At 54.5% G+C, this 24793-nt stretch overlaps 1 protein-coding gene across 2 annotated transcripts in view; it reads right to left on the bottom strand.

Annotated features, from left to right (window-relative positions):
* NOS1 (nitric oxide synthase 1) overlaps positions 1–24793 on the bottom strand; it is an 82642-nt gene that overhangs the window by 44748 nt on the left and 13101 nt on the right. For both annotated transcript variants that reach the window (XM_068412952.1, XM_068412953.1), the window contains exon 2: positions 2729–3861. In XM_068412952.1, the coding sequence (XP_068269053.1) occupies positions 2729–3456 (728 nt within the window). In that variant the 5' untranslated portion in view covers positions 3457–3861. The remainder of the gene's footprint in view (positions 1–2728; positions 3862–24793) is intronic.

Here is a 24793-nt window from a genome sequence, read left to right as displayed (position 1 = left end):
ATTTCTTTGGCATTGACCAACACAGTCTCGGCGGTTATCCGCTCCCCATCGCTCCCTGACCTTCCTGCACTTCTCCTATGGACCAAGAAAACTCTCAATGTAGAAGACCTTCACGATGCCCCAGCTCTGTCTGAGACCAAGCAGAGGAGATGAATCATCTCCAGCACGTCTCAGGAGTGGGAGGAGAGGCGGCCGAGAAATGCCCTTTACCCTGCAGAGCGGCTCTCGACAAGTCCTCCCTGCAGTATATCTCCTTCCCCACTTCTCTGCTCAAGCCCAGGGCTTCTCACTCACAGAGTCCCACCTCAAGAGCGAGGCTGCAGCTTTTCTTCAAGCAGAAGACTGAAGACTAATTTTGACCGAAAAGTGGATTTTCAGTCCCGAGGTACATGATTAGATACAGAGATTTTTTTTTTTTTTAAGCATATTGAAAAATAAAGTGAGTGGAGCTTTCGTGAAGTACCCACTTCGCTAATATTCTTGCTGGTTTGAGGTCCTTCAGTTTAAGTGAATTCAAAGTGTTTCAGTTTAATCTCTTTATGAGTAGAAGAGACTCCTCAAAGAAAAAACCCACGTTTTTCATCCTTTACCCCAGCTGAAGCAGAATTTCCTCAGAGAACCTGCAGCTGGTGGGACAGGATGGGGACACCAAGAGGGACAGTTTGAAGGGTGAGGCTGTACCTTGTATCAATGCTTGGGGTTGTGTCCTCTGGGGGATTCACCAGACTATAACCCCCAGCTCCACTGCAGCACTCTTAGCAAAAACAAAGGGGAAGAGGGGATTTTTAAGCACCCCTGCACGTTTTGTCAGACCTGTAGTCAAGCACAACGCCTTCAAGATCTCATTTCTTTGGTTGCTTAAACCAGGTTCCCTCAGGGATGGGTTTATACTGGATTAAAGCATGTGCAGCCCGGGCAGGTAGCCCTCAGCCTTCCAGGGCGAGTGTCGGGCTTGAGGGGTTAAATTGCCTCCTATTGCACAGCAGAGACCGAACCCAAGGGTTTCTGAAAGCAGCCAAACCTGCCGAGACCTGGCGATGGCAGGGAAGGATGTCCCCAAGCACGCCCTGTCCCACTGCTCTTCCTCAGACGTCTGCCACCGGCGCTGAGCTGATTTTTTTTCCCCCTCTGACTCACTGTGGCCACACTAATGGCCTTTGAGTAACCGCGTCCTCTGCGGAAAAAAAATGCACTATTTGGGAGAGAGCAGAAACGATGGCGCAAAACCAACCAAAAATAAAAGAAATGAAAATGGGAAACACACAGTGTGGGTTTGTGATGGGAGCGGTGGGGAGCTCAGCCTGGGCTCTGCCGCCGAGCCGGGCAGCGAACCCGCTCCTCCGCAGCCAACAGCTCTGCCTTTACCCTCTTGTTGCTTCTGATTAAAAAAAAAAAAACATACTATGTTTTCCCCCTCCCTAAGGAAGCAGGTGCGGCAAGGGAACTTGAAGTTACAAATCTCTCTGTCACTGAACCGAGATCACCAGCTTCAGCGAACCCTCCTGTGAAAGCTTCCTGGCTTTTACAGCCAGTCAATAACCGAGGGCAGCCGCAACCTGCTGCGGCACTTGACACCGCTAAAACGTGTTCGGGGACTTGGGGAAAGGCAACCTGTCATTGCTAATAAATAGCCAGGAAAAAATAGCTATCAACAATGTTTTCGCAAAGCATGAAGGGCCACGGGGAGCTGCTTCGGCTGCAGAGGGGTGGGCTACATCTCGGGGAAATGCCGAGGAAGATCAGGAGGGCAACACCACGCGCGTGGCCCCTTGCAGAAGGAGATATCAGAAACAAAGCGGTTCCACCCTCATGATGCGACTTCACCCTCCTTGAGGGGCCGTGGGTAAGCATCCATATGCCCCCATCCTTGTTAGACATGCATATGCATATTGAAATAATTAGCTCGATCTAGAAGCGGTGGAGGGGATGAACATGCAGCTCTGCTGTTGCATTTCAACAAGGGACGGCAGTTTCTGAGCTCTTGATGGGAAACATTTCCCCCTTCCGAGAAGACAGGAGCATCCAAGGCAGATCCCACCACCCTTGCGCAGAGGTCCCCTTGGCTTCAGCTGGAGCCTCCCCTCCCCAAAGCCAGAGCCTGACTGCCAAAAGCACGGAAGGTCTTGCAACTCATTTCTCCTGGGAAGCATCTTATTCTGCCAGTCTGACCTTTCTTCTCCCTCTTGGGCAGTTAATCAACAGCAGATTTCAAGGGGAGAGCTCCAAAGCAGAACAGGAAGGACAGACAATACCATAAATCTGGTTTGGCAGGTGGGGAAACTGAGGCATGGGATTTTGTTTAAGCTTAAAACAAAGGAGATTGGGAGCACAGAACAGAAACAGATCCCAGCCCAGCCCATAGAATCACATAATCGTTTTGGTTGGAAAGGACCTTTAAGATCATCAAGTCCAACCATGATCCATCACATCGATCCACCACATCGCATAGCTCAGCTTTCCATGACATTACTCCTGCTGTCTCCTGGATTTCCCACTCTTAAATCTTTCTCCCTGTCTTCCACCATCTACTCCCAATTTTTCATTACTTTTACCTTCCCCTCATCAACCACTTCCCCCTTTTTTTGCACCCCTTCCTCTCCATCTCCATCCCGCTGTGTCAGACAGCAGCCAGTTCTGGAGAGATGCCCGCTGACACCTGAACCAGCCGCGTTGGGTAGCCAAAACCAGCACATTTCATTAAATGTAAAAAATGTATTTAGGGACCTACCAGTCCACCTGGACTTCTATATCTCTTGTCTCTACCTTGGAGGGTGCATCTCCATCGCTGTCCTTACTGCTGCTCTTCAGGAGATCCAGGACAGGCTCAATTTCTTTGAGCAGTTCATTGTCTTCCATGCCGCCGTTGAGGCAAGGGTGACCACAAGCACCCGCCTTCCCCTTCCCAGCGTCCTGCCCTTTGCTGCTGGTAACGACACCATTAACGTGGACCATCGGCTCCACATCCCGCCCGATCTCTCTTGTCCATAGGGAGCCCATGGTGCGGTTGGCTGCTGGCAGCGGCTGCTCTTTGCCTTGCAGGCTTGGGTTGGACAAGTCAACTGCCTTCGGCGTTGGGCAGAGGGGTCTGGTGACACGGATGGTTTTCGGTGTCCCGTCACCTGCAAAAGTGGTCTCCAGGTGAGTGGTGAAGCCCTCAGGGCCGCGCAGGATGAGGACCACGTAGGTCTCAGAGGCAATGCTTCTCAGTATCTCCAACGCAGTCTCATAGCTGATGTCCACCAAGGGCCTGCCATTGACGGCTAAAATGATGTCCCCAGCCTGGATGAGGCCACTCTGCTCTGCAGCCCCTCCCCGGATCAGGTCCGAGATGATGACGGGCGGCTTGCTGACGCGCTCCTTCACCAGGAAGCCGAGACCGCCCACCTTGCGCTTGAAGAGCCTCACCGAGATGACGTTGGGCTGTATCTGCTGCACACTGAACACGTTCTCTTCCATGGCAGCCCTTCTCTTCGAGCCTACAGCCCAGGACCTCAACACCCGCTGAGCACAGGGAAATTCACTGCCCGAGATGCTTATCCACGTCGGGGCGGGGAAGGAGCAACTCTTTGGCTTTTAAGCAACTGGCCTCACTGCAAAACTCCTCTGGGCTTCGGCTGCAGGCTGGCTTTCTGCAGCATACTCGCTGCTGCCTGTCTCTGAAACGCAGCCCAGGGAAAGCAGGGTGTATCACGGGTGGAAAGCAAGGCTAGGGGCAGGGCTGGGCATCGCACGGCCGAGCAGGGGCTGGAGGGGTCAACATGCCAGCTGCCAGTCAGCCTCTGGTCCCACGCTGGGCAGAGGAGGGGACGCAGCCCGCTCGCTTCACCGACATCCCTGCAAATGCTCTGCGAGCTTCTTTATCTAGAAAGGAGGGAAAAACAACAAAGGAGAAAGAAAAGTGAGATAGGGCAGGCGTAAGTGCAGGCTCAGCACACCACAGACACCCGCGTGCATCAGCCCGTCCCCACAGATGTCACCCCCCGGGCTGCGGTTGGGAGACAGGCTGCAGCCTCCCATCGCTCCAGGCTTTGTTTCCTCCGCTCCCCCTGCGAAAATCAGCACCATCTGTTCGGTGGGAGCAGGAAAGCGCAGGGGGAACCGGGGAGCCCCAGGAGGGGGCTGCTGGGCAGCCTTGCTTGGACCCTCCCCGCTTCGCCGTCGGGTCACAAGCAAAAAAACACACGAGCAAGTCTGGCAAACGCATCGAGCTGTGCGGAGCTCAGCGGTGATTTCTGCCGGCTGAGGATCTCATCTCTGTGCGTTTTCCAGAGTATCCAACGACCTGATGGTGGAGATGGATCGGGGTGACCAGACTGGGGACGTATGTCCCTGCCCAGGATGAAACCCGTTCCATAGGTGCTGTCACGCCAAGCCCGTTCCGATGCTTCAGGAGGGAGAGCAGCAGGTACAAGCAAAACGAGGGAGTACAAGGGGACATTCAGCTCCCTGTACCCTGAGTTATGGCAGAGCATTCACAAAGGCAAGTGCTTTTAAGCCTGGCTACAGGGCTCACAGCCTCCGCCTGGCTCAGCTCCTCCTCTCCCTGTATTTCCAAGCCTGGCAAAGCTTGGAGGCAAAGCTAGCACTCGCCTGTGCCCAGCCCTGCCATCCAGTCCTGAACAGTTCCCAAACAAACTGCTTTAGCTGATGGAAAACCATCTAGGGGAGAATACGCAATGAGTTTATCCAGCTCTCAGGGGAACTTCATGCAGCTGGGCATGACTTTTGACAGCCCTCGCGTGGCTTGGGGAGACATGTCTCATTGACTCCTGATGGGACCCTGGTTCTTACATGCCTACGTTTGCATTTGATAACTTCAGCTCCCAAACCCTCTCTGTGTTCCCCTCCCATTTCTTAGATGCTCTGGAGAACAATTCTCTCCGGGACTGTGCCCTGACATTTAGCAGCAAGCTGAAATGCAGATACCTTCTTTTCTTTTTCAAATCTGAATTTTGGGGAGAGAACAGAGGGCACTAGATCTGCAGGCTGGAGGCACTGACACACTGAGGAAAACACTCTCCTATCTCCCAGAGGCAGCACATTCAAGTTTGCACCTTCAGCCACAGAGCACTGAGACCCCGCTGCCAGGAGCTCCCTCCAGCACCTGGATGGGAAAAAAGGGATCTGAGGAGGAGTGCAGCAACACCAGCCTCAGCATTAACTCACTTGAGCATTTTAATCCTCATGTGATGAAGGCTGCTGACCCCAGACTGGCTTTTTACAAGCAAGAATAAAGCAATTAGAGACCGATAACCTAAGCCGATGGATTTAACCCCTGTTGCTCTTCTCCCGCCATTACTCAGCTCTGCAGAGCAGTAGCAGTGTGCAAAGGGTTAAATGCCACCTGAGTAGGTTGGTGGTGTCCTCAAGGGCTAATTAACCCGGGTGACATAAGCCCTAATTGCCGGGTGACTTCCCCAAAAGCAGCCCCGCCCAGAGGTCATGGAGCAGGACCTCCACCAGCCATGATGGGTTGTGGCACCTCGCACGGCTGGGGGCAGCAGAGCAGGACATCTCCTCCATCCTCAGGCCACCTGGAGAGGGAAGGTCACATATTTGGGGAGGATGGAGGGAAGCAGAGATCTGCTTCTGCAGGGAAGGTCCTGGCCCTCTCCTCCTTCCTTTCCAGCCCCTCCACCCCTGCCCCAGCCCGCTTTCACCGGCAGCTCTGGACACAGCTGGACGTCGGTTGAATCTTCCTCCTCTTTCGCAGGCTCTTTGGTGCCGGTGCCAAACCACAGGACCATCTTCCTTCTCCCTGCCCAGGGTCTGTCTGTTCCTCACCCCACCAGCACGGTCCCTGCATCCCCCAGCCCCTCCACTGGTCCCTCTGCAGACAAGGTCACCGTCACCCTGTCATCCGGGCAAGCCACCGACTCACGCAGGTCTCGTTTCTAATGCAGTTGCTGACGCTGTAAGGACAAACGAGGCTTGAAAAGCAGTGTAAGCACCACACAAGTGGGGGACTGTCAGCTTCCCTTTGAGGGGACAACCCTGTTATTTGCTCTGGATTAGTCACCAGCTACACAGCACTCACAAGCTCCTCGCAGTCCTTGAAGTCTGTGTTCGCATCGTGCCCATCGCAGCGGGGCCAGGGCTATCTCAGGGACCACTCAGCACAAGCCCCTGTCACTGCTGGGCATCCCCTACAGCTCCCTCAGGCAGATGCTCAGCAGCTGGAGGAGATGATGCCCTTCAGCCTGGCTCAACCCCATACTGCAGTGCTGGCAGGGGAGCGGGGCGATGCCGGGCTCACCACAAGGGACCCTCATCTGTCCCAAAGAGCTGAGAAACCCCAAAGCATTTACAGCCCCTCACTCTTCTCCCACCAGCCCAATTTCCAGTTCTTTCCTCCAAAAAACTTATAGCAAAGCTTATCATTTGTTATACAGATGCAGCTCCAGCCTGCGAGATCCCAGGGAACATCACTGGTGAGTGCACATCATTCCCCATCCCCGAAACCCACCAACACCTCAGCACTCCTTACAAGAGGGAAGAGAAGAGAAAAGTAGATTCTAGGCGATACCTAAGCACCCAGACAGGGCTTTCTCCAGGATGGGGGCAAGCACCAGCGTGTCCCCTCCAGACAAGAGGGTGGCTCGCTCCTGGACCTTGCATGCTCTTGCCCATCGGTGATCGTTGGCCAGTATCTCCCCCGTCTCAGCTGAGGGCTCTGCAGCAACAGCTGGGGAATGGCTGGGAGACAGGGAATGCCATTATTTGCCTGTTTGGGATTTTTTTCCCCTCCCTCCAACTGAAGCTTTTTCTTTCCTTTTTCTCAGCTGTTCCCCAGAGTGAGGAAGGTCAGAAAAAAGCCAGAAAGCAGAGGGGCAGGCAAGGAGATTGAGGGCAACCTGGCTCTAAGCCCCTTGCCCTTCTGCTCCTTTGGAGAAGGGTTGGACAAGCATTTTCATAGAATCACTTAGGCTGGAAAATAACCTTAAGATCATCGAGTCCAACCATTTTCCAGCTATAAAGTCTTGCACAAACTCAGACTGAGGATGGGAGGGAGAAGTTCAGGGTGTAAGAAGGCAGCAGGAGACACCTGCAAGTGCAGAGGTGGCTTTCCCAGACACCCAGCACAGGGCAGGGTACCTCATGCCCAGCTCCCAGCATGTCCCAGGACATCTGCAGGTCTCTTCCCAGAAGGGGACACATTCCAGATGAAACCTGAAAGATTCAACCCCGTGCGAAGCGATGAGGAGACGCCGGCTGTTCGCAGTGGGGACGGCTGAGCTGGGCTCAGCTCTGCCGAGTGCAGTTCTCCCTACGAGCATCATTAAAAGTCTGATTTATGAACCCAAGAGCAATAGTACATTTGCCAGGTCATACATTTAAAGCTACCAGAGGTGCCACACCTAACTCCTTAAAACCAGCGAGAGCAGCGCAGTGAGCAGGGTTTCACTGGGGTGAACGCTACGCCGCTGGAAACACTTATTTCACCCCTGAAATACAGCCAGGAGATGGCCAATGCCACGAGCAAAGCCGGGCTCAGCTCCCTGCCGAGCCACCCTGCTTGAATAAACAGCCACGGATGGTTCCACCCCACTCCCTGCCTCAGTTTCCCCCCCCTTTCCAAAGCACCAAACACAAACTACAGAAGAACAACAAACCCTGCAGAGCTGCAGACTTGCAGCGCGCCAGACAAGCGTTACGAAAAGCGTTAACTCTGCCCTCGACACCGATCCATGGCTTGTTTGGTGGCTTTAATCAGCGTAGGGAAAGAGCAGCAGAACAGGCTCCCCTACGGCAGCGATGAAGGCATTCGCTTCACAAACAAGCCCTACGAGAAGCGATAACGAAAAGCTTTTAGAGTCGCCTGATAACATTTCAAGCAACAAACTCCAGCACATGTTAATTGGATGATTGGATTTAGAAAGCAAAGCAGAGGAGAAATCAATCTTAGGAGCTTAACGCAGTCTCTGAACTCTCCCAGCCAGGAGCTGCAGGCTACGGTGAGCTGGGGCGTGCGCACCACCCGCCCTTCGGCGCGGGCACTTGGGTTGCCCTCGCCCTCGCAAATTGATCTTGAGCCTTCGCTGTGGTAATGGCTTACATTTCTACGTGCCAGTTTTAAATGGACACCGTTGTCCCATTTAATTAGTTTTCAGGGGATTTATAGCGTTCAATGAAGAACCCCAGGGCTGATGGATTTATGCCCGTTTAATTGTTATGATCCATGGAGCGGCAGCGAGTCTGATGAGGAGCAAAGGGATGCAACATATGCACAGTTCCTGTAAACCCGCGTGTTTGTGCATCTGAAAATGAAGCATTAAAGGGATTCACTGGCAGCTCGTGCCAGCAGTTCTGCGCTCAACTCCCGTTCGGCTCAGCCCAATACCATAGTGTACGTGGTCTTCTAATCCTGGGAATATATAGACAGTGTTCCCCCAGCTATCTCTAATTACCTGCCTCCCACCAACCTTGCCAAAATCCTCCTGGGAAGGAGCGAGCCCTTTTTCCTTTACAGCCTTTTTCTCCCTTCCCATCCCCAGCGCACGGGGCTGGGAAGCAGCTATTTCACCTGGGCCACGACATTTTCTTCACCCCCAATAAACTTGATTTACACATAGGAGTGAATGAAATAAGAGGCACTTCGCCATCTGTATAACACCCTGGTGCCAGCGCTGAGCGTCCAGTGATGCTGCAGAGCTGCTGGACCGCTCCACGCAGCCACGGAAACCTCAGCAAGGATGCTGCCAAAGGGATGAAGTGCCAAGGTCTCAGCCCTGGAGACCCCCTCACCATCCCCATGGCAGGAGGGCATGGGTGTTTGCACTGAAAACATGCCTATCACTGGTAAAAGAAGAGTTAATGAAATAAATGCTTGCTTTCTGATATGAATAAATCTATGTCCATTCCCAAAGAGGGTTTATTTGCCAGGTTGTTTTCTGGAAAGCAAAACAATACACATTTGCTCATGGCCATATCGTTGGTTTGAAGCTGCCCCAAAGCCCCATGAGCTGCACGTTTATCCCAATCCTGGCACTTGCCTTTGTGTTCATCCCAATCATCCCTCTCCAGGGAATCAAATGGCCAAAGAAAGCCGGGTCCTGTCAGCACAGCTGGGATAGATGGTCATGGTAGGTCCCTTCCACCTGAAATACTCTGTTCTACTCTATTCTATTAAGGCCAGCGTCCTGCACGCTCCCATTCACGGAGCAGCAGTGCTGGAGGAGGCAGAACCGCAGAGAAACTTTGCTGTAATTCCCTGAAGTCCCTCGTCCCTCTCCCCTTCGCCCCATCCAATACAAACCACACCTCTCCAAGCAAACCGCAGGCAAGACATTTTAATGTTGCCAAGACAACTGTGTTGACAAAATTCCCTTTTTTTTTTTCTTTTAGAGGACAGAAACAAGGTTTTGTTTTCATTTGGAGTTCAAGGCTCAGTATATTTCAGTAACACACCTACAATTTCTCTTTCACTCGTACAATATTTTCTTGGTGCCTGTGGCGTGCAGCTGCAACGGAGTTTCGATAAAACCCCCTCAATCCCACCGCTAACCCCATGTAAAACTGACCTTCTTATTAGGGCTTGGCCCATCTGTAAAACATAAATTTCACCGTCATCAATTTGCTGAGAGGATTGGAATTGCACCAGCGACTCCGGTTTGACAAATGGGACCCGTGTTAACACAAACACCGCTTTGTCCTCAATGACAAAATAGGTAGATAGGAAATAAATGAGAAAATGCCATTTGATGGATGGTCCTGAACTCCAATCGCAGCACGAGAGGGGAATTGTGGCTCCATTTAGAAAAAAAGAAGAAAAAGGGAATTTAAAAATCGCAGCAGGTTGGCTGGAGCTGTAATAGCTCCAGAGCCGCCAGCCGGCATCAATAAAGCCAGCAGCAGAGCTCTCGGCTCAGAGTTAGTCCAGGAATTAAACTCCCAGCTCACCTCAGCTGCTCATGTTCTTGTCCCCTCCTTTGCTGCTGACTCCCCGAAACCCTTCTAGCACAGTGTTAAATTTTCCTACTCTAACAAGCCAGTGGGAGAAGCAGCCCGATTAGTTCGCTAAATAGCAATAAACCTTATTGTCACCGACTTCCATAAAGAGTGACTCATATCACTATTTAAAAACCTCGGGAAAACATCAGGCTCCTCACGGCACAAGCCTGAGTTCCTCCGGCTGGAGGCATGAGCCTCCTGCCAGGTCCCCATGAAAGCCTGCAGGATTTTTCCGTCCCCCGGGCATCGCTACCACCTCTCTTCGGTATCGGAAGGTGCAGGAGGACTAGAGGTGCGATTCCCCACCGATTAATCTGATACATGGAGTCAAAGCAGAGCTCTCGCCCTCTTTGCACTGGCATCCTCGGTGACTGCACAAGGCAAAAAGCGAAGATAATTTGTTCCCCTGAGTTTCTGTCTGCGCTTCTCTTCGGGTTTTGCATTAGCACTTGTTGCCATAGTATCAATGGTGGTGGCAAAGTCCTCTGAGGACCTCCTGGGACCTGTTCCTTGGCCCAGCGAGGGCTCTGGCTCTAATTCAGGCAGGATTGGGGTGGGGGGATATGGAATTTTCTGCTTCCTTCTTTTTTGCCGAAGGTGCTGCCAGCGAGAGCGAGGCCGTTCCTTAGAACAGCATCAGCGACATCATCCTCGCTCCACCAGCATCCCTGCACACAGCCACATTAGGGGCACGGCAGCAAGAAAACCATAAGTGCATGGGAGAGAGGAGTGGAAACGGGCCCTGATGCTCCTCGGTTCCTGGGGCTTTTCCCCTTCCCCATGGGACAGCCCTACACTGGTGATGCTGCTTTCAGCTAAAGCAGCCCCAGCCACTATCTTGAAAATGGGGAGGTTTTCCCCACACCAGAGAGGACTTTGGCTTCCCCAGACCCTGCTCCTCCACACTGGCATCATGGGGAGAGGCAGCAGTGGGGCAGGCTGTCACACCAGGGCCACGGTCCCACCGCACTCCAGTGCCACTGATATTTCCAAGGACGTGTTCGTTTTGATGCCGTTTGGGGATGAAGGCTGGGTCCTGCTCTGAAAAGACTGAGCTTTTGTGACTTTCAAGGCAAGGAAGAGCTGCACATTTTCAGCACATCCGAAAACATAAGCCTGAGACTCTGCAAAACGGGATTAAGACAAGCCTACCCTAGAAGGGCATTGCAAGACCTCGTTCAGCATTTCTAAATTGTCACGTAAAAGAGGGGCTATGGAAAGAGTTGCCTTAGCATAAGTACCTCCAGTTTTGTATACACACACACGGTACTTGCAGGTTTCCACGCTCCACATATAGAACCAACACACTGACAACATATGGGCTTTCCAGACCGCCTGTTTCTCGTGCCCACAGACCGATCCTGAGCACTCACTTGGCATCGTATCGGTCCTTCGCTGCGCTTGCTTTACAGCTGCCGTGTAGGGTGGCAGCCCGGGGCGCGTTGGGTCAGGTATCGCACACAGCCCATCGCAGAGTTAATTTGGAACAAGAAGTTGGAAGCTTCATCCAGCTTCAGCTGGAGAGTGGCTTACAGATCCGTCCCTCTTTGGGACACAATACGCTTATTTTTGGCTACGTACGAGAGATCAGATGGCGTATGTCGATTTGATTTAATGCACAGATACAATCAGAACAGTGTGAGTAGAGCAAAGGCATTTTAGCCTCATTTGGAACCTCCTCTCAAAACCAGTCCCTGGCTATCGGGGTTGTATTTCTTTAGTAAAAATTGATGGTATCAACAAGTATCAAACAACATTCTCGTTACTCAGGAAAGGTAAACGCTGATCTATGCCAGCCCAGCTCATGTGACTTATCAGTTACTATATATAGTTGTTTTCAGGCGCTGATTTAGGCAATCTGGCAGATTTCCTAAGCCTTTGCACAGATACACTACTGAAATGGAAAATACAAGATACACGAGCAAAGCAGGGGAAAAAAAAAAAATCTGACAGGGCCAAAATGTCCCCGAGGGTCAGGGAGGACCAAGCCCTCCCCATCAGCAGACACTCACCATTAATTGCAAATGAGGATTCAGCCCAAACCCCTCTGCCTAAGATGGCCTCTCCGGTACTCACTCACGATCGCCGCACTGACAGAGGGAATAAACAGAATTCAAAGGGTGCAAGGACTTGTCACCCTTCTTTGCTAACAAGGGAATGTAGCACTTCTCCCAGTGCAGATATCTGATTAGAGAAATAGCCCTCCCAAAACCCACTGCTGCTTGAGAGGGGACTCTGTACTGGGAGTTTTTTTGCAAATATATGCGTGTTTTAAAACTGGAGAGTATATGACTGAGTTTGTAGTGTCTTTAAGAAAATATTCTGGGTAATACAAGCCAGAAGAAAATAGATAGAGGAAGAAATTGCTGATGCAAACCCAAACTCTTTAAAATAAGATCTCTCCACCTAAGACCTTTAACAGAAAAGGCATAGCCAGACAAGATGGGCAGGTAGAAATCTCCAGAAGAGTGCTATTTTGAACCACCCCCCTGGCCCAAAAGCCTCCCCACAGCTCTCCGGTGATCATCCCTGTAGATCCTGTTCTGCCATCTGCCTGAGCCTTGAGCATTTGGGGATGTAGAAGAGGAAGAGGAGCTGGCATTTAAAGCGTTTACAAGCAGTCGAGCCGCCGACCACTGCAGCTACCCCCTGCAATCTCCCACGTCTCCTGCTCCAGACAGCCTGTGCTCCCACGGGAAGGAAGGAGACACTTCCCCTCCATTTCGGGGAGAGGCGGATCAGCTCCTCGGGGGCTCAGCAGATAATTGTCAAGTTGCCTGCCAGAATTTCCTCCTGACAGTCATAACTTGAAAGTGTTGGAAGAAAATGTCTGCACCTGGGCTGTGGAGTCAGCGCGCTTGGGGAGCGCAGAGCTGAGGCAGGGAAAGGCTCTGCGGGACTGGAGCTGGATGGGGTGATGCACACCCACCCCAGCACCAGATGTTCCAGATGTGTGGGTAGAGAGGTCTCTTTTCATCTGTTTTGCCAGTAAAAAACCAAAAGCTTCCTACTATCTACTGCAAACCAAGCCGAGAGCGAGACCACAGGCAGGGCAGGCAGGGTTCATCTCATTTGATCCCTGCGACAACAGCTCCCTTCTGCATTTCGGGCGCAGCCGGAGGGGACTGTCGAGGTCCGTGGGGAGAGGGAAGGGGCAAGATCTGGACTGACCCAGGCTCTCCCTGAAGGACAGGAGCTAGCTGTGAGCGGGACATCCCAGGGCTTCACTCGGGGGCTGGGCATCGGGGTGTCCCTTCCCCATCCCGGGCTGGATCAGGATCGTGCTCCCTCCCCACCCCAGTGCCCCGCGGACGGCGGGGACACGCTGACCCGGCGGGACAGGGGAAGAGCAGGGACAGGACCTGGTGTGGGTCACCCCCTCACTCCAGCACTGGAGGGGGTGTGGGTAGCATCTCCTGCAGCCCTGAGCGCTCCCCGGCGGTGCCCGGGCTGTCGAGGGGGGGGACCGGGGCTCCGGTCGGGCGGCGGTGGCAGCGTTCAGCACCCGGGACAGCTCCGGCACCGCCCGCCGTGGGGTGGGGGGACGGGACAGCCCTGCCCCTGCCCGCCCCCCCGGGAACTGCCCCCCACCGTGGGGAAACTGCCTCCTCCCGAGGAAAACTGCACCTTTGCCCTGCCCAGAAACTGCCCCTGTTAACCACCCGCCCCAGGAAAACTGCCCGCCCCCCCGCCCTCCGCGGGGCAAACCGCTCCCCCTGTCCCAGGCAGGCCGGACCCCCCCTCCCCTGCCCTCTCCGGACACATCGCATCCGTCGCCCCCCCCCCCCCCCCCCCCCCGCCACGCCCGGCGTGCCCCGACCCCTCTTCCCTTCCCTGGCAAACTGCCGGCTGTCCCGGGCACGCTGCCCGCCTGCTCCCGTCTGCCTTCCCCAGCCAAACTGGCCCCCTGCCCTCCCCGCACACGCCGTCCACCTGCCCCCCCACACCGGACACGCCGTCCCCCCCTCCGGTAAACTGCCTGCCCGTGCAAGCGGCCCCCCCTCGCCCCATCCAAACTTGCTGCAAGGAGTTGCGGGGGAGGAAGATAAGAGGCAGCTTCGCTCCGTTCCCGCAGCTGGCTCAGCCTCCCCAGGCTGAGGGACGCGGCGGGGGGGTAGCAGCCGAGCACGGAGGCGGTGGAGGAAGTTTGCAGCGGAGCCCCGGGGTGCGGAGGTGCTGGGGGGGGGACACAACGAGCGCGGCGGCCCGGTGGGCAGCACGGCCAGGGGCAAGGAGGGGGGGACGGGTGGGAGCCACCCCCGGCCTCACTCGCCGGACCAGCAAAGCGGCTTTAGCCGGGCAGATCCCACGCGTGTCCCCCGCTCCCCTCCGCCGAGCCCCAGGCTCCTGCAGCCGGAGGCAGAGCCCGGCTGCCCGCACCGGCGGGGCTGGGGACCCGCTGCTGCGCCCCTCCCTTCCCTTACCCCGGCCAAGGGCACGGCGGAGCGGCGCAGCCCCGGTACCCCGGGGAGCGCTTCCGACGGAGCGCACGGTCCCGCGGGGCTCCGCGGCCGGTCCCGCAGCCCCTGCCCCGCCGCAAAGTTTCCCGGAGAAGCGGGGCTGGGGACAGCCCGCCCGCCCTACCTACCGTGCGGCGGAGAGGAGCCGGCCCCGTCCCGGTCCCCGCCCGGCGCATCCCTCTCGGCGGAGGGACGGAGCCCGGCGCGGCGCTGGGCTCGGCTGGGCTGGCAGGGAGGGAACGAGTCCTCGCTGCGCCCCTTTAGCCCAGCATCACCGAAACGAATCCGCTTTGACGTCCAACCAGGGTTTTTATGGGTGTGGAGCGAGCCGGTGCAGCCCTCATTAGGAGACACTCTGCTCTCCAAATCATACATCTTTTATATAACCTCCTTTCCAGCGTGGCTTTTCTTTCCCCTCCCTCCCCTTAGCGGGGAGCATCCCCCCACCCCCAGCTCCCTCATCAATTAAAGAGCCGAGAGACACCCTCCCCGGCCCCAACTTGTTGCCGGGTAGCTCCGCTCCGCACCCCACCTCAGCCTGCCCCGAGGGAGCGGGGGGCTCTGCCTGCCCCAGCTCCCCTGCCCAGTTCTGCCCCAGCACCCCTGGAAAGCCACAGCCCCCCCACCTTCCCACTCCCAGCTGGGTTGTGCTTTGGGGGTTGCAGAAAAGCCCCCCCCTCCGCCCCCCGTCTCTTTCCCTGCCAGCAGGCAGCCCCCTCCTGCCAGCTCTGCCCCTGCCCTCGCCCCTCTCTGTGCCCAGGGCAGACGGCACCAGCCCCACCGGGATCTCCCAGTGCCCCCAGCCCTAAGCTGGGCAATGCTGCAGGCTGGGGCAGCCCTGCCCCTCTCCCAGCTGCCTGTACCTCTGCTACCGAGCCGAGCCTGAGCTGTGCCCAAGGACCATAGCGAAGGGGCTCCTCCTCACCCCATTTCCCCTCCTGACTCTTCACCTGCCCCCAGTAAGGCCCAGTGCAGACCAAGGCTTGACACCAGCCTCCAGGCTTTGCAATTGTGTGCATTCCCATGGTAACAACAAACACACAATTATATATCTATAATATTATATAAATCCAAGCGAGCTCTCGGGCAGGAGTGCAAGGTTCACCCGCTCGCAGCCTCCCGAGCCCAGGAGGCAGCTCCCACCGGAGCACGGAGCGATGGCTTTAGCCTGGCAAAGACGCACAGCCCGCGGCTACCCAGCAGCTCCGGGAGCCAGCCGCCCCGAGCAGCCTCGGCCTGCCCGCCCCACTGCCTCTCCGGAGGCAGGCGAATAAAGTGCAGCGCAGCAGGAAATTCAATCACAAAACTTCACACAGGGAAGGGGAAACCAAGCAGCCCTGTTCCCCCTCGGCACACGGGATGTTTTGCAGAGGTGGTGATGGGGTGAGGATAGGCAAACGCAGCAGCAGAATTAGGGCTGCTTCCCCCACACTCCCCCCTCCTCACACTACCCAGACATCAAGCCTTAAGGCACTGTCTGGGGCTAAAGAAAATATAATAATGCTTGTTTAAATGCAGGAGGACTAATTTAATAATGAGCTACCCAACGACATCTGCTCTACTCCATTGGGCAGGGGAACCTGCCCCTTGGAGGGACGAGTAGGTGCACGCTGGCAAAGAAGGGCTTTGTCACCCAGTCACAGGCTGAAAATTGTCAGCTTCAGCCCAGGCTAAGAGAAGCCCAAAACCTTCTCTTCTGAGGGCTCACATCTGGGCTAGTGATTAGCAGGGAAACTGGACCAGCCCCCCTTGGATGGGGGGTGAGCACAGCACTGCTGGAGGTCCGGCTCACGCGAGGCTGATGGGTGTGATGGCACTCGCGTGGTGTTCGAGGGGACTCTGCCCTGCCAAAGCCACCCTGACGCACGACACGAGCTCCTGCCACCTGCACCTCGCTGCTTCTCTGCCCACTAGCCCTCCTGCCAGGGAGGCAGATCTACAGGAGGCAAAACCATGCTGGGGAAGCAAAGCCCTGACTGCTGGGGTGCTGGAACCAGGCACGTGGGTCTCCCTGTGCTACTCGGGGACGCAGCTTTGGCAGGACACCTCACCCAGCCCACCACCGCACCCCTGGCAGGATCCCAACCCTCACCACCAGCCCAGAGCTTCAGAGAACCAGCTGAGCTGTGCTCACCCCTGGGCCACGTCCTCACCAGGGCATGGCAGCACTTCCTTCACCTGCAGAAATCTTAATGGGACGATGCTCATTTTTGCATCATGTGGAGCTTTGCAGAAGCCCATAAATCCAGGCAAGCCAAGAGCAAAGTGTCAGGGTGAGGAGGGAGCTGCTGGCCTGGGCATGTCCTCTGCACCCCCCCGAGCCAGGGAGGAGCCCCAGGTAGCCTTTCCCTCCAGCCTGTAGCCGTGAGTCAGCTCGGAGAGGAAGACTCGGTGGTTCATAAACAACTAATAATGAGACAGATGTTGGTCTGCAAATGCAGAAGGTGGAGCGTGACCCTCTCCAGCCCATCTGCACCCAGCGAGCCTGTTCCCACACAGCTCTGTGTGACAGCAAGTGTTTGCACCTTCCTTCCTCCAGCAAAGAGCATTTGTGGACAGGATTCCTCCATAGGGAGCATGTTCCTGTAATCCTGCCTCATCCTACGTGGGCAGCTGAGAGCCCTGGAGAACAGACCCCAGCTCTGCAGAAGCCCCCCCATACCCAGCCCTGCCAAGCCAGCCTCATCCACCGAAGTTGCTTCCCCCCCTTCTCACAGCCAGGAGCAAATGCAAGCGGTGCTACCAAGCAAGTTATCCCCCAGATCTGCTCGGGAGAGGGAACAGCCTCTTCCCTGCCCCTCGCACAGCTGCTCCCCGGTTCCCCCTCTCCTCTGCAATCAGCTCAGCCCTGCTTGCTTCTGCCCATATGCTCCCAGCGGTTAGAGAAGCCAAATATAAACACAGCAGCTAACGCTCACCCAAGTTCCCTTTCCCTCCCTGCACCCCGAATCTGGGCTCTTTCCCCTCTCCCGCTGCCGTCCAACCTCACCCACCTCTTTGGGGAGCCGGCGGCAGCCGTGGGCTCCAGCGAGGAGGTCGGGTGTGTGTTCAAGGAGCTGGCGACGGGTTTCTCTCGAGGGGTGGGTGGCTGGCAGCCGGCTCTGCTGCCGGGGCTCGCAGCCCACGGGCAGGAACGTGCCGCTCAGGATGCTCGGCTCTCTAAGATCCTTAGGAAACCGTGGCCTCGGCTCAGATCACACACACAATATCCCCGGCAGCCGCGGCACTGGAGTTATTCAGCTGCTATTTCTACGCAACTCGAAATGCGTTCGAGGGATTATGGCCCAGGGAATAAAGAAACGGCTAAACATATTTATACTAAAGCTTACGGAGCCTGTGTAACTGCACACAGACACACACACACACCAGCTGAGAGCAGGGTCTGGCACAGAGGCTGCAGCGATTTGGGACAAATCCCAGGATTGTCTGTCTGTGCTCTAGTTTAGAGCGAGCGCCGATGCTGGTGCTTGCCTAGAGATGGCAGTGAGCCTTCGCTCTTGGCCTCTCCCCGAGCAGAGCAGGAGGGCCTGGGAAGTCCCCAGCTGAGCTGGAGCTTTGCACTCGCTGCTGGGTTGGCTGCAGGTGAAGTGTTTGCTATGGGCATCAATGCAGGTACCTGTGCCCACATGGCAGCTCCCGGGTGGGATCTGCAAGGACTCCTGCTGCCGCCTGCCTTCGCTTTCAGAAACATCCCTGTGCCAGCTCCCACCTCCAGGACATGTTTGTGGGGAAACCCTTTACTCCCTGCTTTCAGGAGCAAGTCCTCAGCTAGCGGGCAGAGATGTGGCAACGTGAAGTCTTCCAGCACAAACATCAGTATCAGCTTTTCCCCGAAACCGCCCTCCCTTCCAACAAGACGTGTAAATCCCACCAAAAGCCAAATGTGTCTTAAACCTCCCTGCACGGGGGGTTACAGTTTGAAACATGCTGCTGGAAAGACACTTTCCAAGCACATCTCACAGCCTCCAAGGGTATAAAGTGGGTTATAGAGGGTGATGTCTCTCTCACACGTACGTGTGGGCACGCACGCACACACAAAATCTAATAAAAAGATATTAGTCTAAGAGTATTTGGCTTCTGGCATTCAACAAACTCAGGCTTCATACAGACACCAAAGAAATGAAATTATGGGAGCACATTCCAGGGGGATGAATTAATGTTTCATCGCTATTACAGGGCAGAGAAGTACCTGTCTGTCTGTCTTTCCTTGCATTTTTTGTACTCAAAATGTGAACCCCCCTACCTCTAAAAGCCACAGTAGCACGTTTCCTCCAGCCCAAGCCCTACCACCTTCCCATCAAAATTGCTTTCATTATCATTTGAAGGACACCTTGGAGGGCTAACAAACACACCCAAGTTCAAGTACTTCTTGTAAATCCAGGGTCTAATTTAGAGAGATTAAGAAAAACCTGCTTTAAGACCTTGCTTCCCAGGCTGAAAGGGGTTCGAGTCACTTCTGGGTTATTCAGATGCAAACACTGGTTTGAAACACAAGTGTCTGAGCCATCCCAGCAGCTGTAAGTTTGGGGGCAGATGCTCAGCAGCGGCAGAGCGACACTGACATCAGCAGAACTGAGATTGTTAAAGCCAGCTAAAACCAGCCAGTTCTCAGTATTTTATACCATCCAAGTCCCTATTTCAGGCCCATTCCTTTCTAGCAGGATCAGGCCCCCAAACGGTACCTTTTAGCCTTTGGATCAGTTCGTGGGGTAATTACAAACCAGAAAAATCACTTTTGTGTCAACCTTAAACAGTATATTTAGAGACTTATTTTTTTTCCTATTAAGTGACACATTTCAGAGGACTGTAGGTTAAAGACTCTTTCGAAAAAGACCCAAATCTCTAATCTTAAATGAAAACTTATCACCGGAGGACCTTGGGGTGGGTGGTGACAAACACAGGAAAGGGCCCTGCGTCAGCCGGCGCCCTGGGTAAATAGGGACAGGGAGGAGAGCGGAGGGCTTGGAGCAGGCTGACGAGCCTGATAAGCCAAATCTGCAAAGCATTCAGTGCAAAAAAGAACACAAAGCAAATCCAAAAGCAGAGAAACAGCTGCTGTCGAGTTCTTAATTGCTAAAAAAGAGCAAGAAGAAAAAAAACCCACCAGAAATATCACACTACCCACCAGCAAACCCCTCGTGTGTAGGATGGGTGGGGAGGGAGGCTCCAGCACCCCTGGTCCCCCCCCAGACCCATTTAAGTGAAGCAGCATCTTTGGGGCACCCCACGAGGAGGAGGGAGCTGTGCAGCCCCTCCATCGCATCGACCTCAGCTCCTTCCAGCCTGGATGGAGCAGCAAAGAGACACAGCCCCAGCTGCAAAGACCACAGGGAAGGTGACAATGTGGAAGGCTCATCCCAGCCCCCAAATTACTCACAGCCCCAACAAAAAATAATAATAATAAAAAAAAAGCCTCGGGGGATGCACAAGCATAGGGGGACACAAAGATGTTGGTCACCCACCTCTGAATCGGCATCATTTGGCCACGGCCAAACAGCGACCCAGGATCTCTCCCAGCCCAAACGTGTGAGTCAGCGGCTCCCCAAAAAAAGGGAGAAAACCAACAAGTCGAGAAACAGAGCTGGGGGGGGTTCCCCCCTCCTTTTCTTCCACAAACCGAACAAAAGAAAGACGGCGCTCAGCCGGCTGGGGAGAAGTTTGCAGAAGCTATGCCAGGAATTTAGATTTATTTCTGGAAGGACTTTAATGGGATATTGAAATGCTGCTGTAATTTGAAGGTATTACAACAGCTTCTAGTTAAACCACGACAAAGCAAACCCTTCCACAAATCTTTCCACAAACCCCTTCGCTTCGAGCTGACAAACACCAGCACGACCAGGAGAGCTCAGCAGCCCAACACGAAGCCCCAGCAGCAGGTTTGAACATGCCAGGCCCTGAGTTCACAGCTTTTTTTATATATAAAAAAAGCAATTTACAGCTTTTTGGCTACCTCCAGACACAGCTCAGCCTCCATGAGTCACCTACCTCCAGGCTGCAAGAGGCTCCCCATGGCCGAATCCTGGCTCGCACGCAGCCCCTCTGGCTTCAGGCTCCTAGGAGCAGGGCTGGCCCCACTAAAGAGAGGCAACTGGGGCTGAGCAGCTCACTGGTGTCACCTGTGAGAGCTTCGTTAGCACCTGGGACCCGATCCCTGAGCAGGGCTGACATCAGCTCTAAAAAGGTTGACAGAGACTTTGAAAACATCCCTGAGGTTTCCTTGCAAGGTCACCCATGCTGCATGGATCTCACCCCAAATCCCAGCCCCTCGCTTATTTCAGCCACCTGGGACCCGTTTTCATGCAACTGACAAAAACATCCTATTTTTGAGGTTTCAACCCTCCCGTTAAGTTTGGTCAAAATTAGCTGGATTTGTTAGGATGAGGCAGAGGGATAAACCAGAGCACAGCTGGGTGAACCCTGTTTCCTTAGGAAGCGGGTACCAAAGGTACCCCCAAAACGAAAACCAACCCCCAAACCTTGTGGTGTTTTTGTGCTGGTGGAGAAGGGATATTGTGCCTGTGTTGAAAAGCTGGAGGATTTCCACTTCTCAGTACCTCCAGCAAGTGATGGTAACCCCACCAAAGGTGGCATCGCTATCAACAAAGCCCAAACCAGCTGCTTTGGGGGGGGCTAAAACACGTTTTCCTCACTCTCTAGCTGGAGTTACCCTCCCAGGCTGGGCATGGTTAAGTCCCAGGCAAGGAAAGGTTTCCTGATGGGCACACACAGACCTCCCTAGTCCCACCGCCCAGACTCGAGATCCTGCCCAGTTCATAGAGGGAGGAGGTGAAATCCTGGGAAATCCTGGCTCTCCATGCCAGGAAAACGCTGGAGGGGCCCCAACTGCTTTTATTTCCAGGCTCCTGCGTTCCCTGCTGCATCTTAACACGCTTCGGCTCTTACGAGATGTCTCGGTTAAATCTGGATTAAATTGATTGCTGCGACATTAACATCTGACCCGGGGTTTTGCCTACATCAGCCGTAGCTGTGCACTTTTGGGCTTTACCTAACGAGCTTGCAGATACCCTCGCCTTTCCGTAAAGCTTTGTGCAGGGCTGGTTGGTAATCCGTCTGCCAGCCCAGGGGTCATGGCTGGAGAGCTCTGCAGCTCTCCAGCTCCATCTGCTTGACCTTCTGCTCCCAGCCCAGCTCTGGACCTGCGGGTGATGGGTCCCACCTTGCCCCCAAAGCAGGGGAAGCGAGGTCCCAGCAGGAGAAGCACTGCCATCACCCTTGGGCTTCTTCGATGGCCACTTCAGCACAGGAGATGGTCCCTTGGCCATCAGGCCACTGGCAGAAGCCTTTTGGTGATGGAAGTTGGGTGATGGCTGCAACTCCTCTGGACTTCATCAAGTGTCCCCAGACAAGGCTGCCACCACTGCGTGTCAGATGGGTTGAATCCTCCTCTCACCTCACCACTAAATACTGGAGAAGAGCCCAGGCAGGAGGATGGAGACCCACGGGCTTTGCCCTCATGCCAGCCAAGCCCCATGGCTAGTGGAGCAGGACAGACCCAGCCCCAGCATCCATCTGCAGCCCAGCAACATTTTCTGCCCTGCTGAGGCCAGTATCGAATGGTTGTGGGCCAGGAGGCAGGAGAGGTGCTCAGAAGGTACCAGGAGAGCTGGCATCCAAAACACTCCCATTTCAATTTTATTTTTTAGCAATGTTATTTTCCCGTCCTCATTTCAGGGTGTTTGCAGCGAGAGCAGCTGATGGCCTGGAAACAGGCTCTGAGTTAGGAGCTGGAGGCACCCATCCACGCAGCCCGAGGGAGAGCTTTGAGGCTAAAAACACAGTAAACAGGAAAAACAGGCTAACAAATAAAGAGGCCACTTTGGACCTGTGAACCACTACCCCATGAAACTCTGGAAAACAACCACTCCTCTCACCAATCCCCATTTTACATATGGGGAAACTGAGGCACAGAAGAGGCCAGGGTCAGTTTGCAGCACCCCTGGGACTACATTTCAAAGCAAAAAAAAAAAAAAAAAATCAAAGCACTTTTCTTTTTCCTCACCTGCCTGCCAGATGAGAGACCGGGCTCTGGGCTTCCACTGCGAGGTTGAAGGACCATCAGCAATCCCTGGAGCAGGGGAAGGCTGGAAAACACCCCAAAGCACCAGCCACAGCTGGAGAAACCCAGCCTGGGACTTGGCAAACCCAAAGCTGCTTTTGCCATTTAGACAGAAATAAATCAGAGAGTCAGACACTCAAAAAGAAAGACCAGAAAGAAAAGAAAAAAAACCCAAGTGAGATCAAGATCAAGCAAAAGAGCTGTTGTGAAACACCAAGTCCCAGACCTCTCCCTGCTCTGTGGGCTGCATCAAAAGTTCCCAGCCCCAAACTGCTCCCCAGCAGAGAGACCACAGTGGGGCAAGCACTGGAGCAGAGAGCCCAGCCCTTCCCCAGGGAGGTGGCTTGTCCTCCCCAGGTGACACGAGGCCACTTTGGGACGTCTGGGAACACCTGCAAGCTGATGGAGGAGGAGGGGAGGGATGTGGCCTCAGCAGAGGCTGCGATTGCACTGGGGCTGACCCTGAGACCGAGGTGGCACCAGCTCTGTACCCAGGAGTGTCCCCTGTGTGACCCAAATGCCACTCCTGCCAGCAATGCCACCCCTCCGGGCTCAGCACCTGGGACTCCTGCCTTGTCGGGGAGCAAGGAGTGATGCCGGTGCTCCCCGGAGCCCCTCGCCAGGAGCGAGAGGAGCTGTGTGAATCAGAAACACGTTGTCTCATGGATTTGTGGGGTGCAGTCCCCAGGCGAGGAGGGGTTTGATGCAGCTGTCCCTGCTGGGCTGGGGACATGCCCTTGCTGCCCCGAGGTGAGCAGCCGTCCCCATCCATGGCCGGCAGAGCACGGGGCCAACGGTCCAGCACGAGCAGCGGATGGTCTTGGAGCTAATGCCAGCCTCCGCCGTGGGTTTTCACCTAAAAACCCCCACTGTTTGCAAAGACCAGGGGTCAAAGTCATCTCTACCCTGACTTCACCCCAGCCAAAGCACTGGGGCCGCAGCCACAGGGGGTCCCACTGCCGAACCAGGACCAAAGCATCCCTCCCCTGCAGACTCTGCCTGCAATCGTACCCCAGGGACCTCCTGGGGCAGAGCAGGAGGCTGCTGTTTTCTCCCCGTTGCAGCTAGAAGTCACAATCAAACACACCGTGGATGTTTCTTGGTGTAATTCAGCTTTCCTACAAAGAAATCCCTGTCTTTCTAGGGTATGTTTTCTCCTTGCAGCCTGTTTCCCCTTCCCTCTCCAGCATCCTGCTGGTTCCTAAAGAAGTCTCTCTCACCTTCTCTGAATTTTGGAGTGATATCACAACCTCAAATGTGTTTTTCATGCTCTCAGGGTCCTATCAACCCCCTGCAGAGGAGGACAGGGCAGCCTATCGCCCTGAGCTGCGCTCATGGGGCGCAGAAGTGAGCTGTATAACCAGGATCATCTGAGAGCTCTTCAAATCTTCCATACAACCAAGACGGACGGAGCCTGAGACAGGCTTCCCCCTTCCCTCTTTCTTTCTCTCTCTTTATTTTTTTCTTTCCCCCCGACCTTTTATTCCCAGTGGCCAAGAACATTTAGTCTGGCCGGGAAAAGGAAATCTCATTACAGAATTACAGTTCATTTAGCAGGTCCCACTGGAAGCCCTGCAATAACCACTGCCTTCCTAACAGGATTAGCCAGTGTCTGAACCTCCCGATCTCGCTGCAGTCATCTCCACTCCCCACAACAGCCTCGAGGGCCCCAGAAAACCCCAAGCAGCCGCAGACATCCAAGATGCAGGTGGACAAGGAGAAGGAAAGATTGAGGGGAGCCAAAGGCTGAGGCTTCGTTGGTGTGAAGGTGAGCGCTGCTGGCAGAGGTTTCAGCAGATGTTATCCCAGGCTCTCCAGCTACAAATCCCACTTTGCTTTGCTCTCTTGGCCTCTTCCAACCTGATGGTTCATCCTTACTCAATGGCGCATGTTGGTTCCCACGAGGGGACTGGGGATATTAACTTCAGAAACTCAAGTGAGAGTAATGCAAGTTCTGCCACAGCATTAAATAGGACAGACACTGTCTGCTGCACCCAAACCAGAACTGAGATGCTCATGCAAGTTGGTTGAGGGTCCTCCTGACATCAGCCTTGGAGTCTACATGAACATGGAGGGTTTTGGTTGGCAGCACATTGCATGGTAACATGTTTTCTAGGACCAGGTCTCTATTGTTAAGAGGGTAGGAGGGCTTAGAAAAAAATAATTCAGAGGAGGAGAAGATCAAGAAAGAAGCCAAGTTATATGGGGCCACCAGAACAACCAAGACCAGGTTTTGCCTTCAGTGATGCTGAAATCTTGTTGTTTCTCCCATCCCCGTCCCATTACAAGGAAGAGGTGGGGAAAG

This window comes from Nyctibius grandis, chromosome 14 (genome assembly GCF_013368605.1).
Source record: "Nyctibius grandis isolate bNycGra1 chromosome 14, bNycGra1.pri, whole genome shotgun sequence".
Taxonomy (NCBI): Eukaryota; Metazoa; Chordata; class Aves; order Nyctibiiformes; family Nyctibiidae; genus Nyctibius; species Nyctibius grandis.
This window is presented reverse-complemented; position numbering and strand designations above follow the sequence as displayed.